Source organism: Lathamus discolor, chromosome 4 (genome assembly GCF_037157495.1).
Source record: "Lathamus discolor isolate bLatDis1 chromosome 4, bLatDis1.hap1, whole genome shotgun sequence".
In the NCBI taxonomy this organism is placed as follows: domain Eukaryota; kingdom Metazoa; phylum Chordata; class Aves; order Psittaciformes; family Psittacidae; genus Lathamus; species Lathamus discolor.
In genome coordinates this window covers 124,324,687-124,344,798 of record NC_088887.1, presented here as the reverse complement: position 1 = coordinate 124,344,798, position 20,112 = coordinate 124,324,687, and the positions used below count along the sequence as shown (strand labels likewise).

At 48.5% G+C, this 20,112-nt stretch overlaps 2 protein-coding genes across 2 annotated transcripts; both read right to left on the bottom strand.

Moving 5' to 3' along the window:
* Window positions 1-1,884: 1,884 nt before the first annotated feature.
* On the bottom strand, window positions 1,885-5,892 carry NDUFC2 (NADH:ubiquinone oxidoreductase subunit C2). The gene is made up of 3 exons (XM_065675888.1): window positions 5,707-5,892; window positions 3,340-3,483; window positions 1,885-2,062 (listed from the first exon to the last, which is right to left on the bottom strand). The coding sequence occupies exons 1-3, from the start codon at window positions 5,843-5,845 to the stop codon at window positions 2,013-2,015; spliced, it is 333 nt and encodes a 110-aa protein (XP_065531960.1). The 5' UTR covers window positions 5,846-5,892; the 3' UTR covers window positions 1,885-2,012.
* Window positions 5,893-7,075: 1,183 nt separating this feature from the next.
* On the bottom strand, window positions 7,076-19,808 carry ALG8 (ALG8 alpha-1,3-glucosyltransferase). The gene is made up of 13 exons (XM_065678862.1): window positions 19,711-19,808; window positions 18,796-18,874; window positions 17,778-17,971; window positions 16,395-16,504; window positions 14,841-14,908; window positions 14,196-14,322; window positions 13,454-13,557; window positions 13,218-13,338; window positions 12,388-12,527; window positions 11,126-11,265; window positions 9,562-9,659; window positions 8,593-8,665; window positions 7,076-7,712 (listed from the first exon to the last, which is right to left on the bottom strand). The coding sequence occupies exons 1-13, from the start codon at window positions 19,806-19,808 to the stop codon at window positions 7,481-7,483; spliced, it is 1,584 nt and encodes a 527-aa protein (XP_065534934.1). The 3' UTR covers window positions 7,076-7,480.
* Window positions 19,809-20,112: the final 304 nt, after the last annotated feature.

The following is a 20,112-nucleotide window of genomic DNA, read 5'->3' as shown; positions in this document are numbered from 1 at the left end:
AGGGAGAGAGCCAGGCCATTCCCACTGCAATGCCACCTCCAGCTGGGTCAGATTTAGTTCATTCCATGAAAGAAGAGTTAAGTGGGAGATGGACGTGGGGACTCCAAATTGACTTTGGAGCTCCTCTGCCTCTTTGATGATGGTAGATGCAGGGGTTGAACCATAAAGAATGGAGGGAGGGATGTCTGTACCTGGTGAGGTGAGGACCATGGAGGATGTGATGTCCCTCTGGTCATCTGGCCAGAGAAGGGTGTCCTGGGTTCAGCAGCAGCAGTCACTTTTCTCCTCCTTGGTGGCTGGTGCAGTGCTGTGGTTTTGAGTTTTGGCCTGGGAACAGCGCTGATAACGCCGATGTTTTCAGTTGCTGCTCAAATGTTTGGCCTGGCCAAGGACTTTCTGAGCCTCATGCTCTGCCAGGGAGGAGAGGGAGCTGGGGGGAAGCAGAGACAGGACACCTGACCCAAACTGACCAAAGAGGTATTCCATAGCACAGCACGTCATGCTCAGGAGGTAACGGAGAGTTACCTGGAAGGGCTGGGACTGCAGGGTTGGACGAGGGATCGGTCAGTGCTCAGCTGGGGGGAGTGGGGCGAGTTATTGATAGACTGGTGCTGAGGTGTTGTATTCTTTCCTCTTGTTATTTCCTTTATCATTACTATTATTGGTGGTAGCAGCAGTGATTTGTGTTATACCTTAGTTACTGGGCTGTTCTTATCTCAACCCGTGGGAGTTGCATTCGTTTCGATTCTCCTCTCCGTCCGTCTGGGAGTAGAGGGAGGGAAAGAAGGGGGGGGAGTGAGAGAAGGAGCTGTGCGGCTCGGTTTAAACCATGACAAAGGGCACTGGAGCGGGACCAGGGCCTGGAGCCCAAGTGTGATGGGGAACAGCTGAGGGACCTGGGGGGTTCAGATGGAGAAGGCTCAGGGGGACCTGATGGCTCCCTACAAGTGCCTGACAGGAGGATGGAGCCAGGAGGGGCTGGGCTCTGCTCCCAAGGAACAAGGGATGGGACAAGAGGAACCAGCCTCAAGCTGCCCCAGGGCAGGTTTAGATGGAGCTGAGGAACAATTCCTGCCCCAGAGGGTGCTCAGGCATTGGAACAGGCTGCCCAGGGCAGGGCTGCAGGCACCGGCCCTGCAAGGGTTCACACCCCATGGAGATGAGGCCTCAGTGCCATGGGGCAGTGGTGGCCTTGGCAGTGCTGGGCAATGGTTGGACTGGATGAGCTTAAAGGGCTTTTCCAGCCTGGTTGGTTCTGATTCTATGAACTCCTGCGGTCACCTCCAGGAGTGGCTTTTGGCTCAGACAACGTGCTCCCATTTCCTAGGACGCTCGTGGCTGCTCTGTTGCAGGACATTGCACCACGCTGCGTCAATCCCAGCAGGGCCACGCTGCTGCCACCGCTGATGGATGTGGCTGATAAGGGACAGGAGGTGCTCACCACAAAGGTCTTTGTCCTTGTCAAACCCAGCTCCGGGCCCTGCAGGACGAGGGCAGATGGGGCAGATCAGGCCCTCTGCGGCCACCACAGGGAATGAACTTCCCATTCCCATCGCTGGAGCAGCTCAGGACTGCAGCGGTTCAGTTCCGTCTGTGCAGCCACAGGCAGTGGAGCAGGAAGCAGGGCCCCAGCACACAGGCTCAGCAGCAGGAGACAAGAGATAAAGCACAGTTTGGACCCAAAAAGTGTTTGTTCATAGATTAAAAGTGCCAGGGAGAGGCACCTACACAAGTAGTTTCTATAAAACATTCACTCCAGGAAGAATCATCCATGTTCACAGTTAAAATAACTGGGAAAGGGGGGAATCAAAGTTATTACAAATACCAGTTACCTGCATATGATACACCAGGATGGAACTGAAGAGCAAGCAATTAAATACCAAGTACTGAATTGTAGCTTTTATTATACGAAAGCGAGCATTGGTTCATTTCCCAGCCATGGACGGTTGAGCAGTGACAGCAGCCTGACAGAGTTCTTGGTATGGAATTAGCTCATCCTGTGTCATGTCCTCTCAGCGAACTGGGTAGAATTCCTCTAAAACCTCTCCCATTCGTCTCTTTTCTGCAAGAGGTGAAGGCGAGAAACCTCATCAGCCTTTGAGATTGATTCTGATGTTTCAGACTGAAGTCTTAAGGGTAACTGCCTATCTGCTTTTGGAATGGCTTTGACCTGCCAGAGGGGAGACTGAGATGAGCTCTTAGGCAGAAGCTCTTCCCTGCGAGGGTGCTGAGGCGCTGGCACAGGGTGCCCAGAGAAGCTGTGGCTGCCCCATCCCTGGCAGTGCTCAAGGCCAGCTTGGACACAGGGGCTTGGAGCAAGCTGCTCCAGTGGAAGGGGTCCCTGCCCATGGCAGGGGGCTGGAATTGAATGAGTTTTAAGGGCCCTTCAATCCAAACCATTCTATGATTCTATGAAGCCACCAAACCTGACTTTTGCTACCAACAGTGAACTATCACCTTGCTGCATAAACTAAATACATCACTCCTTGTCCTCAGGGCTCTCCACAGATCCCTGTGAAGAAATCTCACAATTAACACTTCTTTCTTTCCACATATTCCTTCCGACATTGCATGATGTTGGAACTGGATGATCTTAAGGTCCTTTCCAACCCTAACCCTATGATTCTATGTGGATCACAATCCAACAGCCACACTGCCTAAACTGTAACTGTGTAAGAAAAAAGTCAATTTTCACCAAAATTTACCATCACTGGGCTTAGTGACAACATTCACTAAAGCTGTTCCTCTTCTGAGGTTCTCATCAGAACACCTGATGAACTAAACACAAGTCATAGAGTCACAGGGAAGAACATCTCCCCAAGAGCTCATCTCAGTCTCCCCTCTGGCAGGTTAAAGCCATTCCCCCTTGTCCTGTCTCTACAGACCCTTGTCCAAAGCCCCTCTCCAGGTTTTTGTAGTCCCTTTAGGCACTAGAAGACCTCTTTATGTATTATATTATAAATATATGTAATATATATCTATATAAATACAATAATATAATACATTATATATAATAAATAGTATTCTATATATTGTATGTATATAATATAGTATTATATATAATAATATATATAATATATAGACCTCTGTATTTATAATAGTATTTATATTTGTAATATATGTAGGCCTCTATTTTATAATATTATATAAGTTCTCTAATTTCATCTCATAAAATCCTTACTACTGTTGCAATTTACATTGTGAATAAGCAGGAAGGAGTTAGTAGTCAGCCCAATTTGCTAGATCAGCCCAGACTCCACAAGCAGCCCAGCACCATCTTTCCACCAGGGTACGTTAGGGCAAGCTGAGCTCTTCCTCTCAAACCCCAACTTCTCCTACCTGCTCCCTTGAAGTCCTCTGGGTGCTGCCTGACGTACTCCAGCAGCTCCCTGTCCATCTTGGCGTACATGTACTCCGTGCGCCTAGCCAGGTAATAGCCAACAAACCAGCCCACGGTGGTGAACAGGACCTGGCGGTGAACTCCTGCAGCAGGAAGGGGAAGGCCCTGGTGTAAGCCCATCTCCTGGCCCCATATAAGCCCCCACTTTCTCCAGCCCCCTGCACGCTTCAGCCCCACACAGCCCAGCTCATCTCTCCCCACTTTGCCCCTGTGGACAGGTGCCCACAGCACCCTCACCTGCAGCCCTCCCATGGTCCTGACAGCCCTGCAGAGAGGATCCCCCTTTGCTCACGGCTCCTTCCCCTTCCTGCCCCCTGTATGCCTCATAGAGTGACCTCAAATCCCCCCCGCACGCATACGATGCCCCTTCCCAGTTCCCTCTGATTCCAAGCCCTGCTAACAGACCCCCCCAGGGCTCCCTCCCCTTCATTCCCATCCCCACATCCCTCAGAGACACCCAAAACCTCACAGAGCCCCCCCACACCTTCACCCCAGGACCCCTTCACCTTCCCAGTGCCCTCATACCCCACAGCCACCTCAAACCCCAAACACCCCTTCCCCATCCCCACATCCCCACTGTAACTCCCTCAGCCCCTCACCTCAGAGCCCTCTCACCTTCTTCCCACCCTTCCACCTCTCAATGTCACCCCAAACCCCACATCCTCCATACCTGAGACCCTCTATCACCTTGCTTCTCACCTATGGCTGGTTCCCCCTTCTCCCCACCCCTTTATCCCTCAAATCCCACATATCCCCTTTCCCATCCCACATCCCCACTGTAACTCCCTCAGCCCCTCACCTCAGAGCCCCCTCCCCTTCCTTCCCACCCCTACATCCCTCAGTGTCACCCCAAACCCCACATACCCCCACCCACTCTCCTCAGGGCTCCATCCCCTTCTTTCCTACCCCAACATCCCTCGAGATCACCCCAAACCCCACATCCTCCATCCCTCAGCACCCTCTGCTCCTCATCTAAGGGTGGCTCCCCCTTCTCCCCACCCCGTTATCCCTCAAATCCCACATATCCCCTTCCCCATCCTCACTGTAACTCTCTCAGCTCCCGACCTCAGAGCCCCCCCCCCCTTCTCCCCACCCCTACATCCCTCAGTGTCACCCCAAACCCCACACACCTCCATCCCCTCACCTCAGGACTCCCTCCCCTTCCTTCCAATCCCTGTATCCCTCAGTATCACCCCCAATCCTGCACACCCCCTTCCCAGCCTCCCCAATCCCCTTTGCCTCCCCATCCCCTCACCTCAGCGTCCCTCAGACTCACCCCAAACCCCACATACCCCCTCCAACAACACCCTTTACCACCCAGTCCCTCACTTGAGGGTGGTTCCCCCTTTCCCCCCTATATCCCACAGAGTCACCCTAAATCCCACATAGCCCATCCCCATCCCCACTGTAACTCCCTCAGCCCCTCACCTCAGAGCCCCCTCCCCTTCCTTCCCACCCCTACGTCCCTCAGTGTCACCCCAAACCCCACATACCCCCACCCACTCTCCTCAGGGCTCCATCCCCTTCTTTCCTACCCCAACATCCCTTGAGATCACCCCAAACCCCACATCCTCCATCCCTCAGCACCCTCTACCCTCACTTAAGGCCGGTTCCCCCTTCTCCCCACCCCTACATCCCTCAAATCCCACATATCCCCTTCCCCATCCCACATCTCCACTGTAACTCCCTTAGCCCCTCACCTCAGAGCCCCCCCCCTTCTTCCCACCCCTACATCCCTCAGTGTCACCCCAAACCCCACATCCTCCATACCACAGCACCCTCTACACCCCTGCTCCTCACTTAAGGCTGGCTCCCCCTTCTCCCCACCCCTTTATCCCTCAAATCCCACATATCCCCTTCCCCATCCTCACTGTAACTCCCTCAGCTCCCCACCTCAGAGCCCCCCCCCGCTTCTCCCCACCCCTACATCCCTCAGTGTCACCCCAAACCCCACATCCTCCATCCCTCAGCACCCTCTACCCTCACTTAAGGCCGGTTCCCCCTTCTCCCCACCCCTACATCCCTCATATCCCACATATCCCCTTCCCCATCCCCACTGTATCTCCCTCAGCCCCTCACCTCAGAGCCCCCCCCTTCCTTCCCACCCCCACACCCCTCAGTGTCACCCCAAACCCCCCATCCTCCCTCCCTCAGCACCCTCCACCCCCACTTAAGGCCGGTTCCCCCCCCATACCCCTCAGAGCCGCCCCAGTCCCACACAGTCCCGGCCCCCTGCCCTCACCTCAGCCTCCCCCTTCCCTCCCGCCCCAGGGCCTCCGCTCAGGGCTCCCCCGTTCCCGCCGCACCGGCTCTGAGGAAGGGCCGGTGGTTGAAGCCGTTGTCCAGCAGCGCCGAGAACCACCCGCAGAACCCGAGCCACGCCGAGATGTAGTTGACGACGGGCGGCGGCGGCAGCGACCGCGACTCGTCGGGCAGGAACACCATGGCGGCTGCGGCGGCCCGCCAAGGTGACCGGGCGGAGCGGTGCTGCAGCGGCACCCTCCGCCGCCGCCGCCGCCGCGCACTCGGGTTCCGCGCCCTGCCAAGGCCTCGTTGTTTAACCAAAACCCCCGGAAACAACCCCAAAATTACTCTTCCCCCCACCCCGTTCTCTCCCTCAGAGGCTCGGGGGGGCCTGGGTGAAGTGGTTCTGCCTGGGGCACAGCAGGGAGGCCAGGCCGTAACCGAGTGTTTAACGAAAGACTAAACTCAAACCCCGCTCACTTTCAGAGCTGCTCCTGCCGATGGATTAATGGGGCTGAGCACGGCGTTGGTTTTTATGTTTTAATATAAAAATCACGTTAAACCGGTTGCAACAGCGCCAGGACTGACATAAACCGTTAAGAAGCCCTGTATATGAGCACACAGAATGGTTTGGGTTGAAGGGACCTTAAAGCTCCTCCAGCTCCAACCCCTGCCACAGGCAGGGACCCCTTCCACTGGAGCAGCTTGCTCCAAGCCCCTGTGTCCAACCTGGCCTTGAGCACTGCCAGGGATGGGGCAGCCACAGCTTCTCTGGGCACCCTGTGCCAGCGCCTCAGCACCCTCACAGGGAAGAGCTTCTGCCTAAGAGCTCAGCTCAGTCTCCCCTCCGGCAGGTTCAAGCCACTCCCCTTGGCCTGTCCCTACAGGCCCTTGTCCCAAGCCCCTCTCCAGGTTTCCTGCAGCCCCTTTAGGCACTGGAGCTGCTCTCAGGTCTCCCCTTCAGGAGCCTTCTCTTGTCCAGGCTGCCCCAGCCCAGCTCTCTCAGCCTGGCTCCAGAGCAGAGCTGCTCCAGCCCTCGCAGCATCTCCATGGCCTCCTCTGGTCTCGCTCCAACAGCTCCACATCCCTCTTGTGCTGCTGCCCCAGAGCTGGATCAGGGCTGCAGGGGGGGGTCTCCCCAGAGCACAGCAGAGGGGCAGGATCCGCTCCCTGAGCTGCTGCTCACGCTCTGGGGGTGCAGCCCAGCCCATGGGGGGGAGTCTGGGCTCAAGCACACACTGAAGCTGGGTCATGCACAGCTGGCGATACCACACAACTCACTTAAAGCTTGAGCTTTGGGTGTTCAAGAGCCTGAAAAAGCAAGTTTCCAGACTCTCCGTCCGTTACTTGTACTCTCTCCGTTACTTGTGCATCTGGTCCTCAACAGCAGGGCTTAGACATGTGCTAGAAATAACAACCTTCAGGAAATGCTCAAACAAAAAATACCAAGTTTTTATTTACATATTCCACAGACTGCAGTTACAATTCTCTGCTACACAGCAAGGGATCCCTTGTGATTTGCCACAGTGAGTTTTATTCAAAAAGAAAGAGTAATAGGAAAGCCAGGCAGGTTTCCCTTGGGAATGAAGTCCGGCGCTTGTTAAGTTCACAGTTAATCCACAGCAAGTGGCATCTTAACGTGCCCTTTATTATGGTGATGAGCGCTTCTGAACAGAGGTATCCTTGTTGGGCACTACAGAGGAACTCGAACTCCCCTTCTGGTGATAGTAGATATAGTTTGTGTCTTGCCAAGAGTCATACATCCTTGTGATAACCCCTCTCCGTGCTGGATAATCCCCTCAAAGGGATAATCCAGGACTGGTCCCAACACTGACTTTACTCAGCCTTTTGTCTAACAGAGATTCTCTCAGTCAAGACAGAGATGTAGAGTTTCAGCCAAGCGTAAGTGACACCCAGAGCACAGTAGACAGAGGTGAGCAGCAGAGGCACGAAGGGATAATGCCACTTCCAGGGGGTCAGGGGAAAGATAAATTCACAGAAGACTTCCAAAGGCACTAGTTGGATGAGGTAGATTGTTTCGAGCCAGGTAAGGAGAGGCCTCTCTCTCCTGTCAGAGAAATTAAAACCACAAATGCAGTGTTAAAATACCTGATGTTAACTAAAACTAACTTGTTTTTCCAGCTATCACTGATGAACAGTGCAAAGAATACCCCCCATTAGTTCAAAATAAGTCTTTAAATAACAATTTAAAGAATTTCAGGAGGAAAACCCCAGCATGATAACAGAGTACAGCAAATTTCCCTATCATGTGGCTTTTACACCAAGTTCCAAGATGCCTTGGAATCTAAGTAGAAATCTCACCAGCAGCTCTGGTGAGCTCTGCTTCACCTCGCATCATTTCAGTGAACAGAGATCTCCATCCACACCCTTCCATATTCAAAGCCCAGAGAAGCTGTGGCTGCCCCATCCCTGGCAGTGCTCAAGGCCAGGTTGGACACAGGGGCTTGGAGCAAGCTGCTCCAGTGGAAGGTGTCCCTGCCCGTGGCAGGGGCTGGAACTGGATGAGCTTTAAGGTCCCTTCCAACCCAAACCATTCCATGATTCTGTACTACTGCAAAACCCCACAGTAGCATTTGTTACTGGTGCAGATAAACTCCAGATAACTCACTGCAGTAAGTGCTCCAGTACTGAGCTAAATCCTCACAGGCTACAGCATTACGACTTTTGTGTTTTAACTACACATGGAGCAGGTAGGGATTTACAACGGAACTAACTGGGGAGCTGTCACAATTCCAATGTAACCAGGATGGGCTGTAATGATCTAATGATCCCATCTGAAGCCTTGCCTCCTGAGAGGAGAGCAGAGGAAACAGCACCTTTTGACAGGTAACACTTTGACACTTCAGCATCAGTTTCCTGTGTGACAACATCATTCCCAGTAACAGAAGACACTGTTCTGGGTGTTAGGAAGAAGTTTCTTTAATTACCTGAACAGAGATTTCAGTGAAGAGAAGCTATAAACAGTGAACAGCAGCATGAGCAGGATTTTAATTGGGAGTTCTGAAATACAAGGAACATGATACACTTTTAAAGTTAATTATAAAACCCTTTTGCCATATAAATTGCAGGATCTTTAACCCTTATCTTAATTATTATCTTTAATATCACACTTGAATTGTTCAAGTTATTGTCTCCACACAGAACTAAGAGTTTTACTGCTCAGGACATTTAAAAATCAGCTTAAAAGCAGCCAAAGCAATGCTATCTAGTTCAAGGCTGGATGCTAAATGAAATGAAGTAATAGAGAAGGCATAGGAAGTGTCTCATTTCTCAAGGCAGCAGTTTTACCACTGCAAATAAGAAGCATTATCAGACAGAGAGAGTCTGGATTTGAACTGTCCCAGAGGATGACAAATCAGTACAGTGTTCTCACAGCTAGGATGGCCTGGGGTTTAAGTGAGGCAAACAGAGCCCTCATTAACTGGAAGGGGAAGGAGGAAGGAAGGAACAGCTTTTGGCCACAAAGGCGAATCTGCCCCTCCACAAACTGATTTAACTGGTGCTGTTGCATCATTTCTTAGTTTAAGCACATTACTGACAGCATGAAGTCAGCTGGAAGCCAGCCTGCCAGGTTCATGCTTCCTGTCTTCATCACTTTTGCTTCACACGGTTATGTTGGATGGGGGAAGTTTCTAGAACTGTTATCTCTCGTTCTGCCACAAAGACAAACTGACAATTTCTTATCTCAATTCAGCTTAAATGCTACTCCTCTTTCTTCTACAGCTTTTAAAAATCAATGTTTCTTTCCACTAGCTGGAGAGTTTGTATTTACGGAATCAGGCAGACATCCAGCCTCTTGCACCTTTCAACACACTACACAATCCAAACCCATTACCCAAAATAGAAACCACCCAATGCAGCAAGATGAAAACACCCAAAGAAGGAAAACACTTTACCTTGTGGTGTAAACAACAACGGAAAAAGTGAGAAATGCCCTGTTGTTGTCAGAATCAAGTAGATGCCAGCATCCTTGGCTCTCTGAACAGACAACAAGCTAAAAATGACAAGGGTTTGTTAGGCTTCGGTCTTTTAGCAAAGAATATTTCAGCTAAACACTACCCAAATAGCAAGAGACTGAAGTCAGAGTTTCATTGTACCCCAGGCCCTCCAAACACTGTGCCTGGAATGAAGTCTCCTGCTTCCAAACCATGTGGCCTCAGAGATAAAAATGGAGAAGAAAAATCAGCTATAAATCCCACTGCCAGCTGGCTGCAAACATTGTCATCCCTGCTGTCTCCTTCCTTTTGTTTTCCCAGGGCTAATTTCCTCCCTGCTTTCCTCCCTCTCACAATTCTCACTTCAAGAGTTCAAGTATTACTATATCTCCAAACAAGTGAAATAAAGAGTTTGTAGCAACACTGATAAGGCAGCTTCTGATTCTACCCCAAGCAGGCATGAAGTCCTTTTGGTAGAAACCATATATTGCTCTTGTCAAGCACAATGCAGAAGGTCCCTTTCCTCAGCTGGCTCCTGAGTTTTAACTATGAACCATAGCACTCACAAGGGCCTGAGCTGTGGCTAATAAACCACAATATCCCTACATTTGTCCCGGCCAGAGCAGATCTTTATTCAGGGAGAAAAAGAATTAAATCAACCACAAATGCTCCCAAGCTTGAGTATGGCAGCATCAAGTGCTTCACACCAAGCAAGGCAATGAATTCTTCTCTTTCGGAAGCAAAGTCACAAGACATGCAACAAACAGGTTGTGGACTTTTGAGGTGCAATGAATACACAAATGGAATAACACTGGGGGAAACAGAGCGGCCTGCTTTCATCCAGCGTGTCACATGAGCTTTATCAAGCCTGCTCCCAGGCTGTTCCTAAGGAGGCTTCAAGGGGAAGCTGAATGAATTCTTCTAAGAGCTGTGAGTCCACGAGCAGCCTGATGTCTGACCACCATTCTGTCATAAATGTGGTTTGGTTTTGGTTTTTATTACTCTAACAGCAATCAAGCATGTGAATCAAACCAGATTTTATACTTGGAAATACAGCTCAGGCTTCAAAGAGACACAAAAGAGTGTATGTAGTGCACAAGCCTGAGTCAGACTCCTAATTGTCCCAACACCACACACTTCTATTCTTCTGATCATGTGTAAATCAGTACAAAGCTCTGCCCCACAGAGCTGATATGGGACTCAGCTACCACAAATAAAGCTCTATTTAAAGCTTCTGTCAATGCAAGCTGTTGTAAAGTATAAGCCAGTGTTAGTATCTCATAGTGTTTGACATCACACCAGTTTCCTACATATGCTACACTGGCATGAGCACACCCTATTGCAAAAGCAGCCACATATAATTGTGGTTGAAATTAAAGTGCACTAAAACTTAAACTTTACAGCCTAAGGCGTTCTTTGTTAATTTTCTGAAATATACTGAAACCAAAGTGATCCTCCTTGAGGATGCCTCAACAAGTGGCTGCAGCTTCAGTTTGGCCAACTGCTACATCAAAAATTCACTTACCTTAGAGGCAGAATAGCAAGGAGTATTGCTTTCTCATGCACATGCCAGCCAAACATGAAGGAGCTCAATGCACAGAGAACAAGGCACTGCAGAAAGCCTCTGGGCCCTTGAGGTTTAAACCAAAGACAGAAAACAGAGGGCTAGAAACAACAGGCAAAAACAGGACTTCAGTGAACAGTCTGGCAATCCTGAACACAAGCCATCGTGCAAAGAGATGTTCGTATATTACTAAACACCACTGCACCCAGGTTGTGCTCATGGGGCATAAGCATTACACAGCACTGTAATAGAGCATATCTATTTGGATGTAGGAGCAGAGCTTGAGGGACTTCATCAGTCTACCAGGAGAGGAAAAGCAGACTGAAAGACCACAGCCAACTCCATTAGTTGTGTGGCAAGAAGTGTCTTTGCACCTAAACCAATAGACTCATTTTATCAAACTTACTACATAAAAGTGTTGAAACAAAGGGTATTTTTACTCATTAGAGTAAGAAAGACTGCATCCAGGTAATGACTTATCAAACCTTTAATTCTTTGCTTGCAATATGAAAACCACCACCCTGCCTGTAGCTCCCACTGTCAGGAACACCATAAGCTGCCCAAGCAGTTCCATCAGTACCTATACTCCCATCCTAGTTCAACTACTTTCTATCACAAAAGGTCTCTTATGGCTCAGCCTGCAGAGTGGATTTGATCCATGATCTTCTAACCATTCCAGAGCTGACAGGGGACACAGCTTTAGAATCATAGAATGGTTTGTGCTGGAAGGGCTCATCCAGTTCCAAGCCCCTGCCACAGGCAGGGACACCTTCCACTGGAGCAGGTTGCTCCAAGCCCCTGTGTGCAACCTGGCCTTGAAACTTATTTGTTGCCCTAGAATTAAACTTCATGTGAAGCTCATGCTAATCAAATAAAACCTACTGGGGACAAAACACATTGGGTTCCCCCCTCCCCAGTAAAGAATCATAGAACAGTCAGGGTTGGAAAAGACCTTAAGCTCATCCAGTTCCAACCCCCCTGCCATGGGCAGGGACACCTCACACTAAACCATCCCACCCAAGGCTCTGTCCAACCAGGCCTTTGAACACTGCCCTGGACGGAGCATTCACAACTCCCCTGGAAAGCCCATTCCAGTGCTTCAGCACCCTCACAGTAAAGAACTTCTTCCTTATATCCAATCTAAACTTCCCTTGTTTAAGTTTTAACCCGTTACCCCTTGTCCTATCGCTATTATATACAGTGATTATATATATTGTTCTTACCAATATAGATATGAAAGTACAGATTAATGTTGCAAGTGGGGTCACAGAAGGGAGGACAGTGTGCTGAAATTCCTGAACCAGCCCTCCTGTCATGGAGGCTTTAGGAATTTTTGTGTTATCAAGAAAATTACATTTCAAACCTAAAATCAAAACATAAAACAGATAAATGTTAACAAAGAAAATGAAGTAGCTGAATTTAGTACACAGCCAAATATTCCTGGCCTTGAACACTGCCAGGGATGGGGCAGCCACAGCTTCTCTGGGCACCCTGTGCCAGCGCCTCAGCACCCTCACAGGGAAGAGCTCAGCTCAGTCTCCCCTCGGGCAGGTTAAAGCCATTCCCCTTGGCCTGGCCCTACAGGCCCTTGGCCAAAGCCCCTCTCCAGGTTTCCTGTAGCCCCTTTAGGCACTGGAGCTGCTCTAAGGTCTCCCCTTCAGGAGCCTTCTCTTGTCCAGGCTGCCCCAGCCCAGCTCTCTCAGCCTGGCTCCAGAGCAGAGCTGCTCCAGCCCTCACAGCATCTCCATGGCCTCCTCTGGACTCGCTCCAACAGCTCCACATCCCTCTTGTGCTGTTGCCCCAGAGCTGGATCAGGACTGCAGGGGGCTTCTCCCCAGAGCACAGCAGAGGGGAATAATCCCTGGGATTCTGAGGACATAGCCCAGCGCATGGCTGGGTTCTGGGCTGCAAGTGCCATCACCATGCGCTGATGTTGGGAGGATTAAGACAATCTGAAAATGTAATTTACTGCCTGCACTCAAACAGGGAGGACTAAAATCCATACAGCTCTATCTGCAAATAGGCATCAAACAAAAGGATTAGGATACTGTACCTAACACTGTTAGTGCTTTATCCACAGCGTTGTACAGAGCCCAGAAGTTTGGGGCCCAATAAGCATGGCAGAGGCCTCGCTTGAAAGGGAAAAGCCGGGACATGACTTGAGGCAGTTGGCCCTGTGGGAAACACGACAGAAAGAAACAGCCTCTGTAGATGAGGTGTGGTTTCTGTTTTTGTAACACCATGTTCTAACAGTTCAGGGGAATAACAGGGTACAAAAGGGGTTATTACCAACACTATGAAGGGGCCCAATGAAAGAGCAGAAACAAGACAGACAATCAAGCCCAGAAGAGTCAAATGAAGAAAGCTGAAACTTCTCCACTTCAGGGATCCATCTATAAGAAGCAAAGAGGTTATCAAAACAGTCACTGTGTCAGAGAGGGAAGCAAAGCATTCCATGTTGACATATATTGCTAGCACCTAAAAGCAGCACATAGCCTTTTACATCAATGCATTCAGTTGCTTCCTTCAGGAGTTAGTTTGCATTTACTCTTTCCCACATTGCAGCTCCTGCACTATATAACCTTTTGGTACTTTCAAGAGAGGTACCTTCTCTGCTCATGTGATGAGCACTGGACGTGCTTCGGTCCTAGGAAATGGAGAGAAACACAGGACTCAAATAGTTTCTGATGCTGTTTCATATCCAAAGTAATCCTTATGGCTTCAAACTGCCACCTGCAGCTTGTTCATGTTGGTTTTTCTTACTGTGAAGCTCATGCCAATCAAATAAAACCTCACAGGGATAAATCACATCAAGTTTCCAGAAAATATCATCTATTCTTACCAACATAGATGAGAAACTCCCTAGAAACAATTTTACACTAAAGTTTCGAAGATCTTTACAGATCTCACCAACTGTTACTCAAGCAGAACTTTTGACTCACAGCCATTTCATTCCAATGTCTTCATGTCGTGTCTTCTCCTGGCCCCCAAGACAATGCCCCAAAAGCAAGTGAGGGGAACCCCATCTTACCTGCATGATTTGCAGTAAAGCAATAGGATCGTAACAAATAAATGCCGTATGCTGGGGCCACGTACACGTAGATGTGCTTGAAATGCAGGAGAACAGCAAAAAGAAGAGCTCCCTCCAAATATCTTCTCTGAAAGAAAAGCAAACCAAAACCTAAGCTTTTCTACTTGTACTCCATTTCAATGGTCCTCTGTTGTACTCCTAAGGTGACAGGGCAGTCAGGTATAAAAAGAGTATTTACTTCAGATGACAAACTCAGTAGCATTGTGCACGACATGTATGGAGAAGGAAACTATATTGTCACAATACTTGGAAAACTGGGATAGGTTTCACCTCCCCACAGCTTCAGAGGTGTGTTTTCTAAGGGTTGGTGACTTGGAAGAAGGTAACTTGGCAGGGAACCATGCCATGTTGCTCAGGTCTAACACAGACATTAGCTTTCTCATTGGCAACTGCAATGCTGCAGCATCAGCAAGCAGTTATGGTGAGTTTCAAGCTCTCCAAACTCAATAAATGATTAGACTCCCATCCTAGCACACATCAACCTCAAGCCACTCCTATTGCTTCCAATATGAGCAGCCCAATGAAGTGAATTAATACACCTAAACTGCATCTGGCAGCAAAGAGAAAAAAGCCACTCAAGTTTACCTGACACAGTCGAGCAACAGAAAGAAGCATCAGCCCAAACAGAAAGCCATTGTACTGGAAGTGAATATCTGAACTTGAATCAAGAAAGAATAAAGCAAGTTTTCTTTATCACTACCAGTTTTCTGGGGCAGACTCAAACAATAAATCCAAATTAAAATGGAACTTTGATCAAGACAGCAATGTTATATTCACTCCACATAGAATCATAGAATAGTTAGGGTTGGAAAGGACCTTAAGATTATCTAGTTCCAACCTCCCTGTCATGGGCAGGCACACCTCCCACTAAACCATGGCACCCAAGGCTCTGTCCAACCTGGCCTTGAACACCGCCAGGGATGGAGCAATCACAGAGCACAGATGGAGCATACATAAGACACAAAGTCATTGTTAAGCTTACAGGTAAGTACTTTTAGACATAAAATCTATTAATGCTAGTCCATTATCTTGATGAAATGTAACAATCCAACCATATATTGCACAGCTTATAAGAAACAAAACAAAGGGTTAATTCTCCACTTATGTAAGTATTAGTCTCTGCCACTCACTGGTTAAAGGAGATGGCAGTCATCACTTATTTCCCACCTGTAAGCAGGCAACTTAGACAAGGACTGGGAAGAAGAAAACTAGTCCTTCTATAAAAGAATTACTGTTGTTTTCCCCCTCTGTTCCTTCTTCAGCCAGATCAATGCACATTGTGTCAACTCTGGAAAGTCCAATTATTGTGAGTCACTGTTATTTTCATAGCCTCTTTAAAACACCTTGCCAATTCTCATGTAACATGAGCCACTTGAAAACCATCTGAACAAAAAGTACTTGATGATTTTTCCCTGACATGGGACAAACTTAGAAGCACATCCAGAACAAAGTGAAGGTCTGCTAATGCTTCTGTAGGCACAGAGGAGAAACAGCCAGCAGGAACAGGCATGCTGCTGCCAGACTGGTCCTCCTGGAGTTCATAATAGAATCCCAGACTGGTTTGTGTTGGAAGAGAGCTTAAAGCTCATTCAGTTCCAACCCCCTGCCACAGAGAGGGACACCCTCCACTAGAGCAGGTTGCTCCAAGCCCCATCCAACCTGGTCTTGAACACTGCCAGGGATGGGGCAGCCACAGCTTCTCTGGGCTTTGGATACAGAACAACCCCTCCCTGAGCTGTTGCTCCTGTACTGGCGGTGCAGCCCAGCACACAGTGGGGTTCCGGGCTCAAGCGCACACTGAAGCCGGGTTATGGGGAGCTTATCCTCACTCAAGACTCCAAGTCCTTCTCCTTAGGGCTCCAGTCTCCCCCAGCCTGCATTTGTGCTGGGATTGGCCAACTCAGGTGGAGGACCTTACACTTGGTCTAGCAAATCAGACCAAAAAACTGAACAATTCTCATTTTGCCAAATACTAATTCTAATAAGAACACAAAGTTATTCACTAGCTCCAGAAACAAAATAGCACTGTTACTTGTTGTGACAGGAATAATAATACTCATGGGTTTGCACCACATGCTGTAACAAGTTGTTAAAGAAATCAACAAAACACAAACAACCCACAACAGTTTGAAAGGATACGATCCACAATTAACAACCCAAAATTCCACAAGAGCAGAACAGCCAAAATAAACGTTGGTTTTTCCAGGATATCCTTTGCAGCCCGTTTCCCATTGACACACCTGCAGCACCTGAGCAAGAACAAAAGCAACAGAACCCTTAACTGAAGCAGCCAACAAAAACATCATTGCCTTTAAGAGTTGAGAAGTGCACTTAATCTAAAGTTAACTATTTTATCGGAAGGCAATGATAAAATTCCTGCTGAATTCATCAGAAGACAGGAATAAAGCTTAGTAAAAATAGGAATTGAGATTTCAATAGCTGTAGTAGCTGCTAAAGCTTCTGTTAGGTAGCTTAGTCTCAGATTTAAGTCTCTCATTCAATAATACCTGTAAGGTTGTCATAACCTGTTTGCTGCCAACTTCTCGGGAAGGAACAATGTATTGCTACATCTGGAGACAATATGCATATTTAAGGTACTCAGCTGGACACTAACCTTTTCCTGCCCTCCCCAGCATCACAAACTACTACTAGTTAAAACCATACTATTACTTCTCGGTGTGAAGCTACACAGTCCATATTATTATTTGAAGGTAAGGTTAGATCAGCTTGACAAGTTGGGGATGATTTGTGCTGAAAGATTATTAGTAGAGCCATTTTAAGCCAACCAGCTCATTCCTACATCTTGAGGTCAGAACAATAAAAGGAAAAGGTCACAAGGCAAAGCCAGCCTGTTTCAAATAGAGAAACTAAATAAATGACCTGCAGTGGTGTTCAATGCAACTTTCTACCCAGGTTCTGAGCAGACAGAATGAGGTAACACTGTCACAGCTATTGTTAAGGTAGCAATATATTTCTCAAAGCATCTCCCACCCTGGACTCCTTAGGTGCAGGAGAAACACTTCTTCACAAATCAGGGCACACTGAAAACCTGTAATATTAATAGTCAAATTCCACTTGAAATAATTTTATTATCAAGAAGACCAAAACCACTAGAGCAACTGCATACTTTATAATGGCTTTCTGTCACAAGTTTCCTTTATGCTTCTACTCTAGAAGAGCAAAGATATAAGAAAAGTAACAGGAAAAAGCCACTTGGGTGCACACAAGTTGACCTGCAAGTCCTACAAAATGAACCCAGCAACAGAAACAAGCCACACATGAAAAAGCAGGTAAGGTCTGAATGTGCACAAGTCTGATCACAGGTACAGCACCAGCAGCTCCAAGAACAAATTACTTTGTGTTTAGCAGCACATTCCAAATTTCTCCTTGAATAGCTTAAAGCAACTTGGTTTATTTCCATGCATTTATAAGCTTGTTTGTAGAAATATTTGTTGTTACTCTAGATTAAGGCTATACATTAAGACCACCCAAAATCTCTACAAGTACAGCATTAAGACTTACTCATGAACTGCGTAGATGAACAGGATATCTGTAACGATGACAGAAAATCTTTGGAAGAAGATGGTTGCATGACTGGTGTAATTCAGGTTGTCAATAACCAACATCTTGGGGTCAAAATATTTGGCAACATGTGAAAGGGCATATTCAAACCAAGCAAAAAAGGGTGGATAATCCAGAGTCCATTCTGAAGTTGCCTAAAGACAAAGTAAGATTAGAGTTTAACACAGTCTGTGCTGTTTATAGTCCTTCAGTTCATCACAGCAAGTCAGCTGATGGATTTTATCTCAGTAGCTTGTATTTAACAGATACAAGACAGGAGGAAAATGGCTTTAACTTAACAGAGGGGAGATTGAGATGAGCTTTTAGGCAGAAGCTCTTCCCTGTGAGGGCGCTGAGGCGCTGGCACAGGGTGCCCAGAGAATCTGTGGCTGCCCCATCCCTAGCAGTGTTCAAGGCCAGGTTGGACAGGGCTTGGAGCAGCCTGCTCCAGTTGAAGGTGTCCCTGTCTGTGGCAGGGAGTTGGAACTGGATGGGCTTTAAAGTCCCTTTAACCCAAACCAGTCTGGGATTCTATTACTACAACCCAATTGTGTAGGCTGAGTCTGTGATGAACTTAAAGGTGATTCATCCAGATTAAAATCAATGCATGCTACTAGTGCACCAGATCAAAACATTACTAGCGATTGATTTCATAATGCATATTGATATGATTCATAATGATACCTGTGTATCAGTAGTGACAAGAGTGAAGAGAGCAGCAATTTAAGACCACCATGCAACTCTCTCCAGTATTACACAGCCTTTATAACCCACATGCCTTAATCATCTTTTCCATTTCACCTTCATAAGCACCAGCAGTAAATCACAGCTGGCATGTTTTCATATCACTGCATGACAACTGCCAATCATCACCATCCATGACATAATACAAGGCTTTCTCCTCTACCATTCACGGAGGCTGGCATGCCCAATTTGACTATCATTTAAACACAGCTAAACCACCCCAACACGTACTTACTTCATAGTACCACTGAGAGAGGGGCAGGTTGTGAGTGATGGCAAGCCAGTTCCTATGTACTTCGAAATCTGTGGAGTAACTGCAAAAGGGTTATAGGAAGGATCAGACACAGGCACTTAAAGGAGATGTATTTCAGAGCACATCATTGTGGGGAAGCAAAAACAAAACCTACATTGAACACCTGTAGGGCAAGACTTTGATCAAGTCCTGCCCACAGCAGAGGAGCTGGAACTCGATGTGCTTTAAGGTCCCTTCCAACCCAAACCATTCTATGATTCCATGATTCTAAGTAATTCATACAATAACAAGGATGCTACATTAACTTTATGCCATGGATATGTGGGATATCCCCACGACAGAGGGGAAGAATGACTTACAGCTTTGCCTATTCTGACCCAAATTAATGCCCAAATTATAGGCTCTAACTTAAAGCCCAAATTACAGGCTCTAACTAATTTTTTAGCCGCAATTTGAATTTTGGGGTTATTTTTTGATCAATAAACCCTTTTAAAATCAAAAAAGCAGTAATGTTCAGCACATATAAAGGCCCTCCCGAACTGGAACGGGCTATAAGCACCTTCAAACCCCCAAACAAAGCTATACCCTATCGCAAGAGGACGAGCGTACAGCAACATATACCACCGTCCGCCCCCACCACAAACCGAAGGAAGCAAGGGCTTGAGGCACCATGGTCCCCTCAGAGCCCCCTCAGGGTCCCCTCAGAGCCCCCTCAGGGTCCCCTCAGGCGCAGTGGGCCCCCCAGGCCCCACTCCCCAGCCGCCCTGAGGCGAAGGGGCAGCCCACCGGCTCCCCGCGGGTAGGACAGGCGTTGCCCCATGCCCATGCCCATGCCCATGCCCATGCCCATGCCCATGCCCATGCCCATGCCCATGCCCATGCCCGTTCGGTGCTCACTACGCGGGGATGAGCAGGCACTTGAGAAGGGACACGCCGAGCGCCAGCCCGCGGAACCAGCTCCGGCCGCCCGCCGCCATGGCCCGGCCGCCGAGCATGCGCACAAAGGCACAGCGCCTCCCGCCCGCTCCGTTTGAAGAGCGAGGCCCCGCCCGCCGCCGGCTTTGCGCGTGCGCGGAGATGCCTCGGGTGCGGTACTGCGCATGTGCGGGTGGGTGCCTCGACTGGGGCGGTGGAGGGGGGAGCGTGGAATGGGGCGGGGCGGGATGGGATGGGATGGGGTGGGATGGGATGGAATGGGATGGGGTGGGGTGGGATGGGATGAGATGAGAGATGAGATGGGATGGGATGGGATGGGACGGGACTGGACAAGATGGGACAGGACGGGATGGGATGGGATGA